Source organism: Aquarana catesbeiana, linkage group LG01, assembly GCF_042186555.1.
Source record: "Aquarana catesbeiana isolate 2022-GZ linkage group LG01, ASM4218655v1, whole genome shotgun sequence".
NCBI classification, from domain to species: domain Eukaryota; kingdom Metazoa; phylum Chordata; class Amphibia; order Anura; family Ranidae; genus Aquarana; species Aquarana catesbeiana.
Genome location: NC_133324.1, coordinates 206,394,024 through 206,414,303, shown reverse-complemented (window position 1 = coordinate 206,414,303; position 20,280 = coordinate 206,394,024). Strand labels below are relative to the sequence as shown.

The following is a 20,280-nucleotide window of genomic DNA, read 5'->3' as shown; positions in this document are numbered from 1 at the left end:
AAAAGAGCAGAACAATAGAGAGAATAGAGAGAACAATAAAACGACAACTATTTTTGTTTTATTTTATATATTTTTTTGTGGTTTTTTTTATGTAACTGTAACTTTTATAACTGTAACCGGTTCCAGGTTCGGGTCTCTCAAAATGCGTTGGCATCTTGGGAGACCCTGTGAAAGTGTGCCTAGTCTGTGCAATGTTGTACCCTACGCTAATACTCAACTAGTGTATGGTAGCGTTCAAAACATTCACCAATGCAAAGACCAGGATTGTCAGGACAGGAGGGACAATAATAGCGGGTGTCACGCCTATATCCGCACTTGCTGCAGACACGACATCTTTTTTGGGGGGGTTCGTTGGGTAGGGGTACTCGGGAGGACATAAAGAAAATGCCTCTCATGCAGCCGACTGCATTTGGTTGGGGATGTGAATGGGGGAAGTACGGGCGCTGTAGAAATGGTGGGTTCCCAATTAGGATTGGCGAATGCAACAGAAAGGGCATTTTGGGCACGACGGACCTGTGTTTGTCTTCTTGGTGGCAGCGGGACACTACTTGTGCTTGCCACCTCACCAGCTTGAACTGCACTTATGGGACTCGCCATGTCACCAAGTGTTACTGCAGTGCTGGTTTGACTATGATCGGGATGTATTAGGCCGCTGGTGCTTGCCAGTTCACCAAAACGCTACCAAAAAAACTGTTAGCGATCGCAGGTATCAGGCCTGACTCTGCGAACGCTGCAGTTATGCGTTTAGTGTTTTGTAAGTGACAGTGATCGATCGATACTGCACTTGGGTAGGCTGGGCCGGGTGGAGGGGCAAAACGCAGGTGCTAGCAGGTATCTGGGCTGATCCCGCTAACACTGCGTTTTTGGGAACCCTAAACTGCTGGGGACGCTAGTATAGATCTGATCAGATCAGATATTGATCTGTTCGGATACTATACCACTAAGGGAGGTGTATGCTGCGTGCGTGGGTGTTAGCGGTACTGGCGCTAACCTGGCGCTGCCTGGGGCGACGCAGACCCTATCTGACCCTAACACCTAAGTTATATCATCGCCGGACGATCAGGGGGCTAAACCTTTATTAGGTAATAAACGGCGGGTGCCCTGACACTATAAAAAATAAACTAACTAGCCAGCGTCACCCGTAACAGTTATACAGTGATCACTGGTGAAAGGGTTAACTAGGGGGCTATCAAGGGGTTAAAAACTTTATTAGGTAGTATATGGGGGTCCCTGACGGCGAACCTATATATTTACCTCCCTAACTAGCGTCAACAGTGACACTAATACAGCAATCAGAAAAATAATCGCTTAGTGACACTGGCGACGGGGGGTGATCACGGGGTTAACCTTTATTAGGAGGGTTAGGGGGTATCCTAGACCTAAAGGGGGCTAACACTAACTGCCCTATCACACTAACTGTCACAAACTGACACCAATGCAATAATCAAAAAAAACTGCTTGGTGTCACTGTGACGGGGACGGGTGGGGGGGGGGGGGGGGAGATGATGGGGGGTGTAAAGTGTGCCTGGTGTGTTTTACTGTGTGTGTAGTGTTTGTGCACTCACATTGATGTCTTCTCTCCTCGGCGCCGGAATGGAAAATACAGAGCCGAAGAGCGATGACATCACTTCCTCTGCTGCGGTTTACTATACAGCAGCAGAGGAAGAACGTCATTGGCTGGGAGCGATCGCGAGGGGGTGGCCACGAATGGATGGCCTCCCCGTCACCTCTGATCGCTCCAGGACAGAAGGCGACCGCCTCGAGCACCGGGGGGGTCCCATGGGATCCCCTGCCCGCGGGAGGCAAGTAACATACCCATACGTTACTTTGCCTGCCCGTGCCATTCTGCCGCAGTATATCTGCGTGAGGCGGTCGGCAAGTGGTTAAAGTAACGCAGTGCCGTATTGCAAAAAATGGCCTGGTCATTGAGGGAGTAAAACCTTGCGGGGCTGAAGTGGTTAATGAGAAAAAAATGAATTTAGGCAGCTGTAGTATCAGGCTGCAACATAAAAAAAAATGAAAAAGGGGGTCGGTAGATTGACTTCTGTACAACCACTGTCCCCATACATGGATCTAAACTCAACCGATCCTTGCGGAATTGGCCGAATTTCACTCCATGTATGGCCATCTTTACTCAGGCCTGTTAAAAAAAAAACTCTGCAGGATATTTACAAAGTTTCACAGTCCTTTCTTTTTCTTCCCTTGATATCGGTTGATACAAGGTCCTCTGCTATGAATAATAATATCCCGCACAGTTAGATAAAACCATCAAATATTTCCATTACACTTCACAGATGTGCCACAAATTCATCTGATTTAGTGATTTGTCAGTGAAATTACAAACAATGTATGCACTCAAGTGCCATGGTGTAGTTGTCCGCAGTATATACCGGTATGATAGTGTATCAGAGTGAACCATTAATGTTACTATGCAAATGCCATCACAGACAAGCCTCAGTTACTAGTGCGAAGGAGTTACCCACTTTAAATGCCATCTGTATCCAAAGTTTATGCTGTGTGACAGGTTCACATCACATCTAGCTCCTGCATGTTTTTTACACACTAAGGTCTTTTTCGTTTATCGATGTCAAGGCAAAAACATTCTTATCCCTTCCCTTCACTTTATAAAAGTGTCAAGCCATCAAAGGGTCATCATCACAGCTGCTAAGGCTGCTGACAGGCCATGTGGGTGAGTGATGAATTGCACTGGATGAAAAGCGACAAACCTGAAACAATACAGGTGTCCTGAGTACCAGGAGGCCACAAGATAAATGCTCCACGGACAATTCTCTGTGACTAATGAACAATGGTGTCTACGCTAGGGAATCCGATTCTTCAAGATTTATTTTTCAGGATCAGTCTGATTTCTTGCACTATTTTCTTTATTAATATATCAAAGATGATGACAGATAATAAAGAATTAAAAATAGTATATATTGCATATAAACAGGTCTATCTGGGACACAATGGGGGAGAGTTGCTAAAACTGGTGCATACGGAATCTAGTGCAGCTGTGCATAGTAACCAATGAGCTTCTAGGTTTCATTGTCAAAGCTTAACTGAACAAACTGAAGTTAGAAGCCGATTGGTTACTATGCACAGCTGCACCAGCTTTGCTTGCCTTTCTTCTTCGCAGTGAGTTCAGATGATGGCCTCTTTTGTAAATATTTCTAAAGTCAATATCGGTCTGTGACCAAGTATGAGTATCAGGGAAAATAGCTTACCTGTACTCTTTTGGGTTAGTGACTACCAGGAAACTTGTATTTGAATATTTAAAATCCAGAAGCCTCTATGTTTCTCTCAGAAAAGGCTTCCTGCGTTTGTGTGCATGACCTGCAGGTACCGTGGCTCCTTCCCAGAACCCAAAAACATACTTCCACCTTCAAACACAAAGCAAGGTCCATAAAGACATGGATGAGCAAGCTGGGGTGGAGGAACTTGACTGACCTGCACAAAGTCCTGACCTCAACCCGATAAAACACCTTTGGGAAGAATTAGAGCAGAGACTGCGAGCCAGGTCTTCTCATCCAACATCATTGCCTGACCTCACAAATGCGCTTCTGGAAGAATGGTCAAACATTCCCATAGACGTACTCCAGACATTCGACTCCCTTAAATCGAAATACGCTCTCCCAAAATCATATCTGTTTAGGTTCCTTCAGTTGAGACATGCCTTTCAGACGCAATTTGGCAATCACCCCGTAACGTTAACCTTGTCCAGAACTGAAGCTATGCTACGAGGGGATAGTCTGGGTAAACCACTCTCTACAATATATAAGTCTCTTCAACCCTCCGTCCATGTTGGCCTCGACAAACTATTGTCGCGATGGCGGGAGGAAGTCCCAGAGTTAGATTCTGAAGACTGGGAGGATGTTTGGGACTACCCTATACAAAGCTTGGTATCAGCCAGGGACAGATTAATCCAATTTAAAGGATCTCTAAAGTTAAATTTTTTTTTTAAATAACAAACATGCTATACTTACCTCCACTGTGCAGCTCATTTTGCACAGAGTGGCCCAGAACCTGGTCTTCTGGGGTCCCTCGGTGGCTGTCTCTGCTCCCCCCCGCAAGGACTCAACACTTTCATACGAGCTCCCTCGCATGGTGTTGATTGCTTGCGGGCGCGCTTCCGTGATACAGCCGGCAGCCATAGCCGCTCACTGTATCACTCAGCCCCGCCCCCGGCGCTCCGCATCATTGGATGTGATTGACAGCAGCGTGAGCCAATGGCTGCGCTGCTTTCAATCCATCCACTGTAACCAATCAACAGCCAGGCTGAGCGGCAAAGAGGATGTCAGGGGCGAGCGCGGGACTTTCAAGGGGTCAGGTAAGTAAAACGGGGGGGGCTGGGGTATTGTCAGATATTTTTTCACCTTAATGCATAGAATGCAATAAGGTGAAAAAACTTTTACCTTTACAACCCCTTTAAGATCCTCCATAGAGTATATCTCACACCTCAACGGTTACAGAAGATTTATCCTGCACACTCCTCACAATGTTGGTGCTGTACGGCCGACCCTGCCACATACCTGCATGTGTTTTGGGAATGTCCGGGCATAAAACTATTCTGGACAGCGGTTTCCCGACATATTTGCATAGTCACCACAATTGCAATACCACTATCAATTGATGTTTGCATTTTAGGTCTCGTTCACCTACTAGCTACCTCTAGATCTATGAGAACCTTGATAGGCCTCTTATTGTTTTACGCACGTAAGACTATACTCCTTAAATGGAAATCCACCCAGCCCCCCACCTTAGATTATTGGAAGAATAAAGTCAATAAAGCGGTCCCAGTGTATACATTTACTAGGGGATAAAAGGAAAAAGAAGTGTAGCGCTATATTGTGCAAAAAAGTGTATCATATATAACACCTGTGTACTTATCACAAACTAGGTCCTGCTGGACCTCACAAGTGGGCAGGTTAATCGTGGCCTGTCTAAAAATCAGGTGATCTAAAAAAAAAAATTAATATCAACACCCAAAATAGTAAAAAAAACAATATAAATTGTGTATACACGATGAAAAATACAGGACCTTCAGGTCAAAACATAAACATATATAATGAGAGTTGGAGTGGGGGTGTATGGCAAGTCCCTGGGATATAGGACAGTTCATTAAGTTTAACAAAGAGATCCTGGAGCATAGATGTAGGTGTCACAATAGCATCTATTCCTGTCTCCAATAAACTTTTTCAAATACTTGACCCCGCAGGAAATATTATAAAATGCCCTTACTGGACGTGGTGGACTCACAGGCCGTTGGCGGTGAGTCGTATGCGCTTGCACCGTCAAATACGGTAAGGTTATAGTTGTCCTTGGTCCATGGCGCAAGGGTCCTGAAGGGCTCCCAATCTTAAACGGTACCACGGATTCGTCCTCCAGCGAACATTTGGGTCTCATGCAATTGAGATAAAGGGATAGGGAGAAAAAAGGCTCCGCATAGTGTGAATTCCGGATTACCAAAAAAAATTTTTTATTGTGTTTAAAAAATTCCAACACAAATTCAAGTAAAAACAAAGTTCATAAAAGTACTTTTAGCGCAGTAAATAGATGATTGAGGTGGCGTCCAACACCCGACGCGTTTCGTCTTCAAAAGACTTCAACAGGGGTAAAGCTTACCTCTCATCTACTGCGCTATTTATTTAAGAATGCTAGAATTTACATCGGGGACACCTGTGCGGCGTGACTTCCGGGATTGGCATCATGTGAGGGTTTTCCTGGTCAGCTGACTAACTTTTCGGCCTATCACGGAGTTAGACATAGTCACAGGACCAAGCCTCAGTCAGATCTTCCTACTCAGCCAATTGAAATGAAGCAAAGAGGCCATGTGATCACTACGTCGAGGCGTCTCAGCGCAATGACGAGGATCACACAACACTCATCCATGTTAGTTGGTTACTTCCTGATTGACGCTTGTTTCCCCCCCTGGACATATGTCTGGGGGAGATGGTCATACAATTAGAACATAAAATGAATTTCTACTTTTTAAATTTAATTGTATTTTATTTTTTCTGTGTGCGGATTTTTCTTTTAATCATTTTAAAAGTGTTTGGAAGTAATATTTGTAAACACAGGGGAACTTGTGCGATATGACTAGGATAGCTCTGGAATGAGGGGAGATGTCACCTTCGATGATTTGACAGTTTGTATACCTATACCACCTTTGTGTCACAATGATTGTGTTCTCTCTTTGTGTTATTGGCCAACCAGGTTGCGATTAAGTAGCCTTGTTGAACGCAATGAGGAAGGTGAGTGGCCGTAGTGGTATAAAATGCGATCTTAATACACGCCTATTTGCATTGTCAGTATTGACACACTGAAGAGAGGAACCCCCAGGTCTGCGCTGATGCGCCTGCGTGATAGGACGTGTCTTCTATGGGACGTACTCTCCTGAAAATGAGAAGGTATGTCTGATCCATGACATCATCGCGCTAACACGTGATGACGCGTCAATCAGGAAGTAACCAACTAACATGGATGAGTGTTGTGTGATCCTCGTCATTGCGCTGAGACGCCTCGACGTAGTGATCACATGGCCTCTTTGCTTCATTTCAATTGGCTGAGTAGGAAGATCTGACTGAGGCTTGGTCCTGTGACTATGTCTAACTCCGTGATAGGCCGAAAAGTTAGTCAGCTGACCAGGAAAACCCTCACATGATGCCAATCCCGGAAGTCACGCCGCACAGGTGTCCCCGATGTAAATTCTAGCATTCTTAAATAAATAGCGCAGTAGATGAGAGGTAAGCTTTACCCCTGTTGAAGTCTTTTGAAGACGAAACGCGTCGGGTGTTGGACGCCACCTCAATCATCTATTTACTGCGCTAAAAGTACTTTTATGAACTTTGTTTTTACTTGAATTTGTGTTGGAATTTTTTAAACACAATAAAAAAAATTTTTTGGTAATCCGGAATTCACACTATGCGGAGCCTTTTTTCTCCCTATCCCTTTATCTCAATTGCATGAGACCCAAATGTTCGCTGGAGGACGAATCCGTGGTACCGTTTAAGATTGGGAGCCCTTCCAGGACCCTTGCGCCATGGACCAAGGACAACTATAACCTTACCGTATTTGACGGTGCAAGCGCATACGACTCACCGCCAACGGCCTGTGAGTCCACCACGTCCGGTAAGGGCATTTTATAATATTTCCTGCGGGGTCAAGTATTTGAAAAAGTTTATTGGAGACAGGAATAGATGCTATTGTGACACCTACATCTATGCTCCAGGATCTCTTTGTTAAACTTAATGAACTGTCCTATATCCCAGGGACTTGCCATACACCCCCACTCCAACTCTCATTATATATGTTTATGTTTTGACCTGAAGGTCCTGTATTTTTCATCGTGTATACACAATTTATATTGTTTTTTTTACTATTTTGGGTGTTGATATTAATGGTTTTTTTTAGATCACCTGATTTTTAGACAGGCCACGATTAACCTGCCCACTTGTGAGGTCCAGCAGGACCTAGTTTGTGATAAGTACACAGGTGTTATATATGATACACTTTTTTGCACAATATAGCGCTACACTTCTTTTTCCTTTTATTATTCAATACAATTAGTCTAATTGTTGGTGTTGGTTGCTTGGTTTTGTTTGGTTGGCGCAGCAGATTTCTTTTATTTCTTTTATTTTATTCATTTACTAGGGGATGTTCAAAAAAAATCTCCAAAGTATGGGATATTTGGACCGAGTCCAGAGATACTGTCGGATCCTCGACAACCCCTTCATAGGATACTCTGTTTTGCTTCTGTTTACTGCTTAGATGTGGATCTGTTTACAGAGAATGTACCACCCGACCCTTTAACTTTTGCACACCCCAGATACCTCGCTTCCAATTCCCTAAGCCTTGGTTACCAACCACCTTACCTTTTGTTGTTTTTCTTTTAATGTGTATGTTTTAACCTAAGCCTGGGTATGCCCAATCGGCTTTGCTTTGTATTCCAATTTATATTCTTATAATAAAAAGAATTTAAAAAAAACATTCCCATAGACATACTCCTAAACCTTGTGGACAGCCTTCCCAGAAGAGTTGAAGCTGTTATAGCTGCAAAGAGTGGGCCAACTCAATATTGAACCCTACGGACTAAGACTGGGATGCCAATAAAGTTCATTTGTTTGTGAAGGCAGGCGTCCCAATACTTTTGACAATATAGTGTACAGTGTTAGCTCAGCGTAAATGGGTTAAGCACACTTTTTTTTTTTCTAAATGTCATAGTGTCTAGGTGATGATGTAGTAGGTTGTATATATCATACAGATACAGTGCCTTGAAAAAGTATTCATACTCCTTGACATTTTCCACATTTTGTCATGTTACAACCAAAAACAAATGTATTTTATTGGGATATTATGTGATAGACCAACCCAAAATGGCACATAATTGTAAAGTGGAAGAAAAATTATAAATGGTTTTCAAAATTTTTTACAAATAAATATGTGAAACGTGTGGTGTGCATTTGTATTCAATACTTTGTAGAAACAAATTTTGCTGCAATTACAGCTGCAGGTCTTTTTGGGTATGCCTCTACCAGATTTGCACATCTAGAGAGTGACATTTTTGCCCATTCCTCTTTGCAAAATAGCTCAAGCTCTGTGAACAGCAATTTTCAAGTTTTGCCACAGATTCTCAATTGGATTTAGATCTGGACTTTGACTGGGCCATTCTAACACATGAATATGCTTTGATCTAAACCATTCCATTATAGCTTTTGCTGTATGTTTAGGGTCATTGTCCTGCTGGAAAGTTAACCTCCATCCCAGTCTCGTCTCAAGTCTTTTGCTGACTCGAACAGATTTCCTTCTAGGATTGCCCTGTATCTGGCTCTAGCCATCTTCCCATTAACTCTGAGTAGCTTCCTTGTCCTTGCTGAAAAAAAGCATCCCCACAACATGATGCTGGCACAAACATGTTTCATTATGGGGATGGTGTGTTCAGGGTGATGTGCAGTGTTAATTCCCCCCACACATAGCGTTTTGCTTTTAGGCCAAAAAGTTAAATTTTGGTCTAATTAAACCAGTGCACCTTCTTCTCATGTTTGCTGGGTCCCCCACATGGCTTCTCGCAAACTGCATACCGGACTTCCTGCCACGCTTCCATAAAGACCAGATTTGTGGGATGCATGACTAATAGTTGTTCTATGGACAGATTCTCCCACCTGAGTTGTCAATCTCTGCAGCACCTCTAGAGTTACTATGGGCCTCTTAGTTTTTTCACTGATTAATGCTCTCCTGGGGGATGAAGAGCCGGATTGAGGCGCAGCCCACTGCCCTTGTGGAATGAAGGATTAGGTGACCCATGTCCTCTCCACCACGGTTTGTAACCAGGAGGCATCGTACTCAAGGTCACATATAAAGACTCCTAAGTGGATATGGAGCTGGGGACTCTAGAAGTCGTACAGTCTGTGGAAACGGTAAAGTACCAACAATGTCATACCCATCAGACCTGCAGCCATCAGTTGACCACACGCTAATTTAGCACACATATAGGCCTGATGGAAGGGTATACATTTGAGACCGCACGGTAAATGCACTTGTTGCCAACTGGAACTCTTTCTTTGACTCAAGACGCTGCTCCATTTCTTAGTGTGACAAGCTCTGCACTTACAGTGATTGTTGACAGCGAGGTCATCGCTGCTTGTGACTTATCATCATCTATAAGTGCATGAACGACAGTTCTTCAGCTATAGGAATGCAATGACTTTCCACCACTTGATATTAGCGAAAATTGATATCTCATCAGTGAACCGGGTCATATAGTTCCTAGTGACATTGTTTACCATCCTATCATCACCGCTTTTGACTTCAATCAGTGAACTCATATGCAGCCTTCATCCCGCTGAACCAAAGTTTTAAAACCTTTTCCATTTTTGATACCATATGTCCCCACCTTCAACGATCCACAGTGCCACTACCATCATCCTATCCATTGCTCGGAGAGGGTAGGCCCCACTCTACCAACATTTCATCCCCAGGCCAATGCACGGATTGGATGTCATATTTTTGCATTCACAGCAAGCATACTTAATTCAACATATGCAACAATTATCGCATGACATCCCTTCCGCGCATTATGATTAGGTATCTGGACGTCCAGTTTTAAAGTACAGTGGAACCTCGGATTGCGAGTAACGCTGTTAATGAGCGTTTCGCAATACGAGCAATTGTTTTTGTCATAATTCTGACTCGGTTTGAGAGTGTTGTCTTGCAAAACGAGCAGGATTCAAGCACCTGCGGTGTGCAGTACCGCATTTGGCCAGAGGTGCGGGAGTGATGGTGACACTCGGAGCCATTCGGAGTTGCTCGGAAATACTGCATTCTTGAGTGTTTCCGAGTGTATCCGAGTATACCCGAGCGGCCTCCGAGTATCTCCAAAGCGCCCCACCTCTGGCCACATGTGGTATTGCATGCAATAGAAGTCAATGTGGAACGAATTATCTTCATTTCCATTGACTTCTATGGGGAAACTCTCTTGGATTACAAGCATTCTCCTGGAATGGATGGATTATGCTCGTAATCCAAGGTTCCACTGTATATGTGTTATGTTACATGTGTGTCCTTGTCTGATGTATATCTGCGATGCACTTTATTAATGTGTTGTTATCTATACTAATGACATTGCAAAACTACTAATCTGAGTACAAGTATTAAACTTTTATTGTTCAATATCAATAAAATATTCTTTTGATTAGATACTCCTCCAGCATTGCCCTTTGTTACCAAAGCAACCTCTTTGTTCTCCCAGTGACTACCACTGGGATTAGTTATATGCTGTTAAGGTTATGGTGACAACAGCTCATTTGGTGAGTGGTCCGGGATTATCCTTTCATTTTGTAGTGGCCCTTGCTATAACCATTATCTTTGGTTTGGTGGGATTAATGCTCTCCTTGCCCAGCCTGTCAGTTTAGGTGGACGGTCTTGTCTTGGTAGGTCTGCAGTTGTGCCATACTCTTTCCATTTTTGGATGATGGATTGAACAGTGCTCCATGAGATGTTCAAAGTTTGGGATTTTTTTTAATAACCTAACCCTGCTTTAAACTTCTCCACAACTTTATCTCTGACCTCTCTGGTGTGTTCCTTGGCCTTCATGATGCCGTTTGTTCAATAAGGTTCTTTAACAAACCTCTGGGGGCTTCACAGAACAGCTTTATTTATACCGAGATTAAAATTACACACAGGTGGACTCTATGTACTAATTAGGTGACTTCTGAAGGCAACTGGTTTATATATATATATATATACACATACATACATACACATATACACACACAGTATCTCACAAAAGTGAGTACACCCCTCACATTTTTGTAAATATTTTATTATATCTTTTCATGTGACAACACTGAAGAAATGACACTTTGCTACAATGTAGTGAGCATACAGCTTGTATAATAATGTAACATTTCTGTCCCCTCAAAATAGCTCACAGACAATAATGTCTAAACCCGGGCAACAAAAGTGAGTACACCCCTAAGTGAAAATTTCCAAATTGGGCCCAAAGTGTCAATATTTTGTGAGGCCACCATTATTTTCCAGCACTACGTTAACCCTTTCGGCATGGAGTTCACCAGAGCTTCACAGGTTGCCACTAGAGTCCTCTTCCACGACGACATCACGGAGCTGGTGGATGTTAGAAACCTTACGCTCCTCCACCTTCCGTTTGAGGATGCCCCACAGATGCTCAATAGGGTTTAGGTCTGGAGACATGCTTGGCCAGTCCATCAGCTTTACCCTCAGCTTCTTTAGCAAGGCAGTGGTCATCTTGGAGGTGTGTTTGGGGTTATTTTGGAATACTGCCCTGCGGCCCAGTCTCCAAAGGGGGGGGGGGGTCATGCTCTGCTTCAGCATTTCGCAGTTTATGTTGGCATTCATGGTTCTCTCAATGAACTGTAGCTTCCCGATGCCAGCAGCACTCATGCAGCCCCAGACCATGACACTCCCACCACCATGCTTGACTGTAGGCAAGACACACTTGTCTTTGTACTCCTCACCTGGTTGCCGCCACACACGCTTGACACCATCTGAACCAAATAAGTTTATCTTGGTCTCATGAGACCACAGGACATGGTTCCAGTAATCCATGTCCTTAGTCTGCTTGTCTTCAGCAAACTGTTTGCAGGCTTTCTTGTGCATCATCTTTAGAAGAGGCTTCCTTTTGGGACGACAGCTATGCAGGCCAATTTGATGCAATGTGCATCCTACGGTCTGAGCACTGACAGGCTGACCCCCCACCCCTTGAGCCTCTGCAGCAATGCTGGCAGCACTCATACGTCTATTTACCAAAGACAACCTCTGAATATGACACCGAGCACATGCACTCAACTTCTTCGGTCGACCATGGTGAGGCCTGTTCTGAGTGGAACCTGTCCTGTTAAACTGCTGTATGGTCTTGGCCACCATGCTGCAGCTCAGTTTCAGGTTCTTGGAAATCTTCTTAAAGTCTAGGCCACCTTTATGTAGAGGAACAATTCTTTTTCTCAGATCCTCAGAGAGAGGTGCCATGTTGAGCTTCCAGTGACCAGTATGAGAGAGTGAGAGTAATAACACCAAATTTAACACACCTGCTCCTCATTCAAATCTGAAGCCTTGTAACACTAACAAGTCACATGACACCGGGGAGGGAAAATGGCTAATTGGGCCCAATTGGGATATTTTCACTTAGGGGTGTACTCACATAACGCTCGTCTGTTATTACAAGTAATGGGAGGGGACGCCCCTAGCACGTCTGCCGGAGTCTCGAACAAAGCCGGAATCGACTTTAATCAGGTCTCCGATGTAGTAACCCAGAAGTGACATCACAACGTCACTTCCAGGTTACATGCCAATCACAGAAGTCAGACAATTTTTGTAGTTGGCCACCAGGTCTGCATACATCTCTGCTCCCTCCACATATTTAAGGTCTGGAGACTGGCTAGGCCACTCCAGAACCTTAATGTGCTTCTTCTTGAGCCACTCCTTTGTTGCATTGGCTGTGTGTTTTTGGTCATTGTCATGCTGGAATACCCATCCACGACCCAATTTCAATCCCTTGGCTGAGGGAAAGAAGTTCTCACCCAACATTTGATGGTACATGGCCCCCTCCATCGCCCCTTTGATGCAGTGAAGTTGTCCTGTCCCCTTAGCAGAAAAACACCCCCAAAGCATAATATTTACACCTCCATGTTTGAAGGTGAGGATGTTCTTTGGTTCATAGGCAGCATTCCTCTTTCTCCAAACACAGCGAGTTAAGATGATGCCAAAGATCTCATTTTTGGTCTCATCTGACCACAACACTTTCACCCAGTTCTCCTCTGAATCATTCAGATGTTCATTAGCAAACTTCAGATGGTCCTGCACATGTGCTTTCTTGAGCAGGGGGACCTTGCGGGCGCTTCAGGATTTAATTCCTTCATGGTGTAGTATGTTACCAATTGTTTTCTTGGCAACTATGGTCCCAGCTGCCTTGAGATCATTGACAAGATTCTCCTGTGTAGTTCTGGGCTGATTCCACTCAGTTCTCATGGTCATTGAAACTCCACGATGTGAGATCGTGCATGGAGCCCCAGACCGAGGGAGACAGTTATTTGGTGTTTCTTCCATTTGCAAATAATGGCCCCAACTGTTGTCACCCTCTCACTAAGCTGCTTGGCGATAGTCTTGTAGCCCATTTCAGTCTTGTGTAGGTCTACAATCTTGTCCTTGACATCCTTGGACAGCTCTTTGGTCTTGGCCATGGTGGAGAGCTTGGAATCTGATTGATTGAGTGCTTCTGTGGACAGGTGTCTTTTATACAGGTAACAAGATGAGATTATGAGCACTCCCTTTAAGAGGACTGTTGTTTTTCTGTCTCTCACTGTTAAAATAAACCTACCATTAAAATTATAGCCAGATTATTTCTTTGTCAGTGGACAAACTTACAAAATCAGCAGGGGATCAAATACTTTTTTCCCTTACTATACATAAGCAAAAATGGATATCCTGACAATATAGGCTCCAAATGGCCAATGATTTACAATAAACAGGAAACAGTCAGTTGTTATAATATGCAGGTAGAAAACAGGCAAACATTGCACTATGAGTCAGAAAACAGACAATTGTGACAATACTTAGGTAACAAATGCACATACAGGACACTATGTGGGCGATTTAGACTATATGGGGCAACAAACTGGCAATTGTGACAATTTGCTAACAAACAAGCAATCTTGACAACTTAGACCAGGGAAGTCCAACCGCTGACCCATGGGCCACATGTGGCCCGTGGCGCCCTCTGATGTGGGCCACGACCTCCTGCTCTGAGATGTCAGGTCAACAAGCCCATATTGTGGGTTCCTGACCCACCATCCCAGAGTATCGGTGTTTTGAATAGAGCCAGTGCTATACAGAAAGCATCGGCTTATGTGGCTCTGCTCCCTCCGCAGCCGGTTCCTGTCACAGGCATTGTGATACCAATTGCACTCCGCCTGGGACAGCAAAAGCTGGCAATACCTGTAGCAAAGGAGATTCCTGAATGGAAGATTATCATTAAAGGTAAGTTTATATTCTAAAATTACAGTGTATATATAGGCATATCTCTTCTGCAGAGGTTACTGGACTGCTTTCAAACTGATCAGCAGGTGCACCGTAGTTACCTGCACTGAGCCATAGACTTCAGTTATTGCCTGCGGATTTTATGCGCTTTTTGAAAGAGCACCAAAACTCCTGAATGCAGGAGTTTTGGTGCCCTTTCAGAAAGTGCACCACACCTGCAAGGTATAATAGAAGTCTATGGCTTAGTGCAGCTAACCCAGGAAAGCCACAGGTGCACTGCGCTGCACCTGCAGCGCATCACTGCGAAAGCAGCCTTAGGCCCCCTTCACATGATCGATCTGATTGAGTCCACACGTCCGTTTTTTCAGGCTGACCCAATCGAACCCTCCATTCACTTCTATGGGAGTGGCAGATGTAAACAGGCTTGTTAAAAAAAAAAAAAACTGAAGGGGATCCATACCCCTCTGTCTGGGCGGATCAGAGGGCCATTAGAGTTGAGTGGGTTGTGTCCGTGTCCGCTCTGCATATGCCGAGTGGACACAGACCTGTCATCAGTCCGCTCTGCTCATTGTGGCCCGCAACCGGTTACCAAGTCACTTAAGTGGCCCTCACTCTATAAAAGGTTGGGCACCCCTGAATGTGACAATGGGCAATTCTGACAATATGCGAATAGCGCTGAGGTGTTGGATTTCCCAGGGGCATCTAGAAGGGTTTAAACATAATTCCCAAGCATTTTCAATCGTCTATGGGCATTCTGGTGATGCAGACAGGAGTCCAAACTACTCAGCAAAAGCTCTGCATTTTCACTACTTTGACAGAAAACAGCTAAATTTGGTTCTCCAATCCAGCACACATTTAGGGTGAACTTTGGCACAGTTAGGCCTCCTTCACACGGATGTTTAGCTGCATTCTCTGGATTCCAGCAGCAGACTCCTCCAGCTGGAATAAGAATGGCCAAAATAGTGCGGTGCTACCCCTCTATATTACGTAATCTAATATGTGGAAGTAAATAAATACATCCCAAATCAAAACAAAAAAAAAAAAAAAAAAAGTACTGAGGTGACTTCATAGTAAATATTGTAACAGATAGTCAATGCAAAAATGTCAGATTATCATCATAACATATAAAACATTTAAAGGGCAAATCCACTTTCATTGGGGGAAAAAAATAGCAAATAAAAAAAAATAATATAGCATATATAATTGCGACACAAATCATATTGTTATTTTATGTTATTAAAAATGACCTTTCCTTTTTAATCTGCAGCACTGTAACTTTCTGTAAAGTGCAATGCAATATGGCTACCTGGAGGTGTTCTGTACACAGAATGTGTACAGTACACCCCCCCCCTCCCCCCCCCACAGAAACATACATTTCCTGCTTGTTTGATTGGCTCACTGATTCTCTCAGAAGTCTACACTAAGATTTTTGGCACCCCCTGCAACAAAAATGTATTTTTTGGCAAGAGACTCCCAAAAGGAAAGAACGTCTAAAGGGATGCAGATCCTGCAATTTCAATTTCTGATTCTGCAGCAGCTGTTTGATAATTATGAAACCACTCCATTAGACTCACTCAGCACAGAGGAACACAAGTGGATTTCTTCAGAACAACAAAAGGTACGAATCTGCAACAAAGATTGTTAAAATCCTTGCAATGTACACAGATCAAGCAGAGGGCAATATTTTTCTCAACAAGAGTGAAGTTCTGCTTTAAAGCCAAAATGTGACATAAGTCCACCTTCAGGAACGTAAACCAATATATTAAAGTTCATTAGTGATTAAATCCCCTTCCAAGGTGATCAGAGTACGTGCCCAATATTCACTCTTCAATCTTTGCAGTATAACACACTTCCACCTCTTGACGCTCACAGCTTCTCATCTCCACAATATGACCCCTAAATAGATATGAGGTCAGCGTTTCCCCTTTAAGGGGTAATCAACATGAGGCCACACTCCAGTAAAATGGATAATCCAGACATCAGTACCGTATATATCCCCATATGTTCAACTGCCATAGAAGAAGAGGAAACTATATAGTGCTCCATGCATTTACTTAAAGTGGTTATAAAGCCTTAAAGTGAAAAACCTTCTGTGCTTCAGTGTCCCACCCAGCCCCCCTTTTTCTTACCTGAGCCCGATCCAGCAATGTTCATGAGCAACAGCGGCTCCAGCCACTGTCTCTCCCCTCATTGGACAGATTAATAGCAGCAGGAGTCATTGGTTCTCACTGCTGTCAATCAAATCCTGTGACATAGGAGTGGGGGCGCGGCAGCGTCCCGCTGTCTGTGTCAATGGACGCAGCAGCAGCACTCGGGAGTGAGCCCACACGAGTGCCCCCATGAAAAGAAGCTTTTCGTGGGGGCACGCGATGAAGAGGAGGAGCCTGGAGCACTAGCAGGGGACCTCAGAAGAAGAGGATCGGGGCTGCTTGCACAGAGCAGGTAAGTATAGACATTTTTTTTTTAATAAAACAACAAGGATTAAAAACACTTACACACAAATGTAGATTAAAACTCATCTCACATCATAACAACCGGCAAAAGCAGTACACAGGAATGGCTCATTACACTGGGCAAACTTAAATCTGCCTATCGCAATGACGTCATCAGTGTTGGGACCGTCCCTATATGCATTGCGTCCAATATTCGCAGGTAAATGCTGTGTGTGCGGCTACATGTGAACAGCATCAGCCACTGTCAGCTCATCATTAGTTTATATAGGCTGAGCGACCACTGCTCTTCACATGCCCATTGTAATTTCAGCTGCAAGAATTTGCAGCTGAAATCTGAAGAATGCAGCTAACAGGCCACGTAAAAGGGGCCTTAACATGTAAGAATAAAGCAAGAAATATCTGTTTTGCAGTAGCAAGCATTACCTTTTTATGGAGTGCATGGAATTCACTGTACCTCTTCTCCACAAAATGTTTTCTTCCATTCACAAGTACCACAATTCTAAAAACCTGAAATGAGAACATAAATACAATAATAAACTTACAAATTAGAATAAAATGCATACAATAATACTCTGACCTAGACCTAAATGAACATGATAATGTGAACGATAGGATATATGGGGGGGGGGGGGGGGGGTGGATAACCAGGAGGCCGAACCCTCTAGCCATCACTAGCCCGAAAACTGTAATATAGCAAAAGAAATGGGCGTTTAACAATGGTCTCCTGATATATGCGATATCATCAAATTGTACACAGCATATTCATTTTAAAACAAAAATTATTTTTATTACGAATGTTTGTTTAGAAGGACATAACATCAGATGGGCAATAACAAGCCCACATAGAATCAGATATAAGGATAACAGTCATATTTAGCGTAGAGCTCGTCTACATGTTCCGTGGTACAAACCGCTTCTTCAGGGCTTCAGTCTCCTCGTCTGACTGGGTATACACACTGGGTACATCAAGTGCATTCAGGCTACAGGGAGACCATTGGCAGGCGCCTAACTCAAGGAGACCAACTCATGGACATGAAGCAAAACAGGTGGTGACACCGGAAAAGTTGTACACTTTGCTTAAAAAAAAAAAAAAAAAAAAAAAAATGGCCGGAGTAGTTACTTTAGGACCATCAAACAGCCACTAGGGAGGATGGTGAGGGCAAACATCCCACCCTGGATGCTCATCCCATTTGCTGCCCTTTGATCCATACACTGCCTGTTTGAACCCGACTTACCATCCTCCCTAGTGGCCATTTGATGCTCTTAAAGTGACTACTCTGGCTTTTTTTTTTTAAACAAAGTATACAATATTCCTGGTCTCACCACCTGTTTTGCTTCATGTCCATTGGTTGGTCTCCTTGAGTTGGGATCCAGCTTATGGTCTCCCTGTAGCCTGAATGCACTTGATGTACCCAGAGTGTATACCCAGTCAGATGAGGAGACTTAAGCCCCGAAGAAGTGGTTTGTTCCACAAAACATGTAGACGAGCTCTACGCTAAATATGACCGTTATCCTTGCATCTGATTCTACTGTATGTGGGCTTGTTATTGCCCATCGGATGTTATGTCATTTTCAACAAACTTTAGTAATACAAATCATTTTTGTTTTAAAATGAATTTGCTGTGCACAATTTGATGAGATCGCATATGAATCAAAAGACCATCGTTAAACACCCATTTGTTTTGTCTTTTGCTAGATTACATAAAAGAACACCATGCTTTAAAAATATCTTCCATGTAAAACTGTGAATCAAGCACCCTCTTCTTATTATCTATTACAAACAGTTACAATTAATCTATTATTATAAAGGATCACTAGCTAAAAAGGAAATCCCCCGATTCTGAATCCCCAGATACTTCCATGGGTGGGAACCTCTCCCCTTCAAGGATGTACAATGAAGTGATTATTTGCTATAAATGGCCTCATTCAGACATTCACTTACATTATAAGGTACTACCTGTTTGTAGGCTGCAGTAACTAATGGTATGGTCTATATGTAGGGCTAATGAAATTGCAGTATTAATGTTTACCAGCAGATGACATCTGTAATTGCAGCTTCCAGGGCCATTAAGGCTCTGTTCACACTGATAAAGCTTGTCATGCAACTTTTAACACATAGTCATATGACAAGTTGCAGCCCATTGATTAAAATGGCACCAGTTCCAATTAATGCAACTACTACTTTGATGCAACTTTCTAGCAACTTAAACGTCAGAGTGTGTAAAAGTTGCATCAAAGTTGCACTAGTGAGCCCTCATAGTGGTAAATTCTTCACCTGACCGTGTGAAGAGATAACTACTATTTATGAACTCATTATGCTCACAATTATCTAAAACAAATCTTGTATTATGTTGAAAGATCTCTGAAATGCAATGGTAGCATCAGTTAAAGTGAAAGAACACCACACCTTTGGCAAACCGCCAAGGTCAGAAATCTATATATATGAAAATATTTGTCATTCTGTTCACCCTGTCTTGTTATTCTGCCTCTTAGTCAAATGACAACACTATATCCACTTCAGCTTTGCAATTTCTGTTGTCATCTCTGTGTCCAGCCTTCCAATAAGACAATAAGTCAGCATCATTACTATTCTCTTCATTCATTGCATTGGAGACATCATCCACCACTAAATAGACAGCCTCTTCTTAATTACAGTTATTCTTTAACACACCATTCCAAATAGAGCCATTATGTATGATGGAAATATGTGAATCACAAGACCAACTGAAAAAAAACTAGAAATCTTTTGAAAGGTAAAACAGTACTAGATGTATATTTTAGCGATGTACTTATTAGTTTACCCTAAGTCCTGCTTTAAATGCTCTAATCCTATGCAATAAATAACACAATAAATGTGCACTGCAAATGAAAAAGAGCACAACACTTGAATGTTTAGCTTAGACAGGTTAATTTCTCTGTAATCTATATATTTATCTCTGGTCTCAGCTGGGTGCTTTGTCCCATCCACATCCTACACAAACAATATGATAAACCTATGTTTTTTTGTGTGACACCTATGACAGAATTTGCAGCTAGCAACAGCCACTGGAAGGTTAAAGAGCCAAAAAAGTGGCCTCTACAGACTCTCTAATTAGGAGTCCAAATATGACATGCCAGTGACACAGGGGTCAGGGGTTGGAGATTCAAACAGATGACAAGCTACACAGATGGGGGCTCCTAAAAGATGAAAGGAGATTGCAAAGGCAAAGTTCTAACCCAATCCAAAGTCATAACTAAAAATGTTCTTCAAGCAACACCCTGTCAATCATCAGTGACCCGATCCACTGACAATTATCCTAAACTTCCCCATTAAAATGTC

General features: G+C 43.2%; 1 protein-coding gene across 1 annotated transcript in view; it reads right to left on the bottom strand.

Moving 5' to 3' along the window:
* SNX24 (sorting nexin 24) overlaps positions 1–20,280 on the bottom strand; it is a 253,411-nt gene that overhangs the window by 88,803 nt on the left and 144,328 nt on the right. Inside the window, exon 2 of the mRNA XM_073624694.1 lies at positions 17,385–17,468. Coding sequence (XP_073480795.1) covers positions 17,385–17,468 — 84 coding nt within the window. The remainder of the gene's footprint in view (positions 1–17,384; positions 17,469–20,280) is intronic.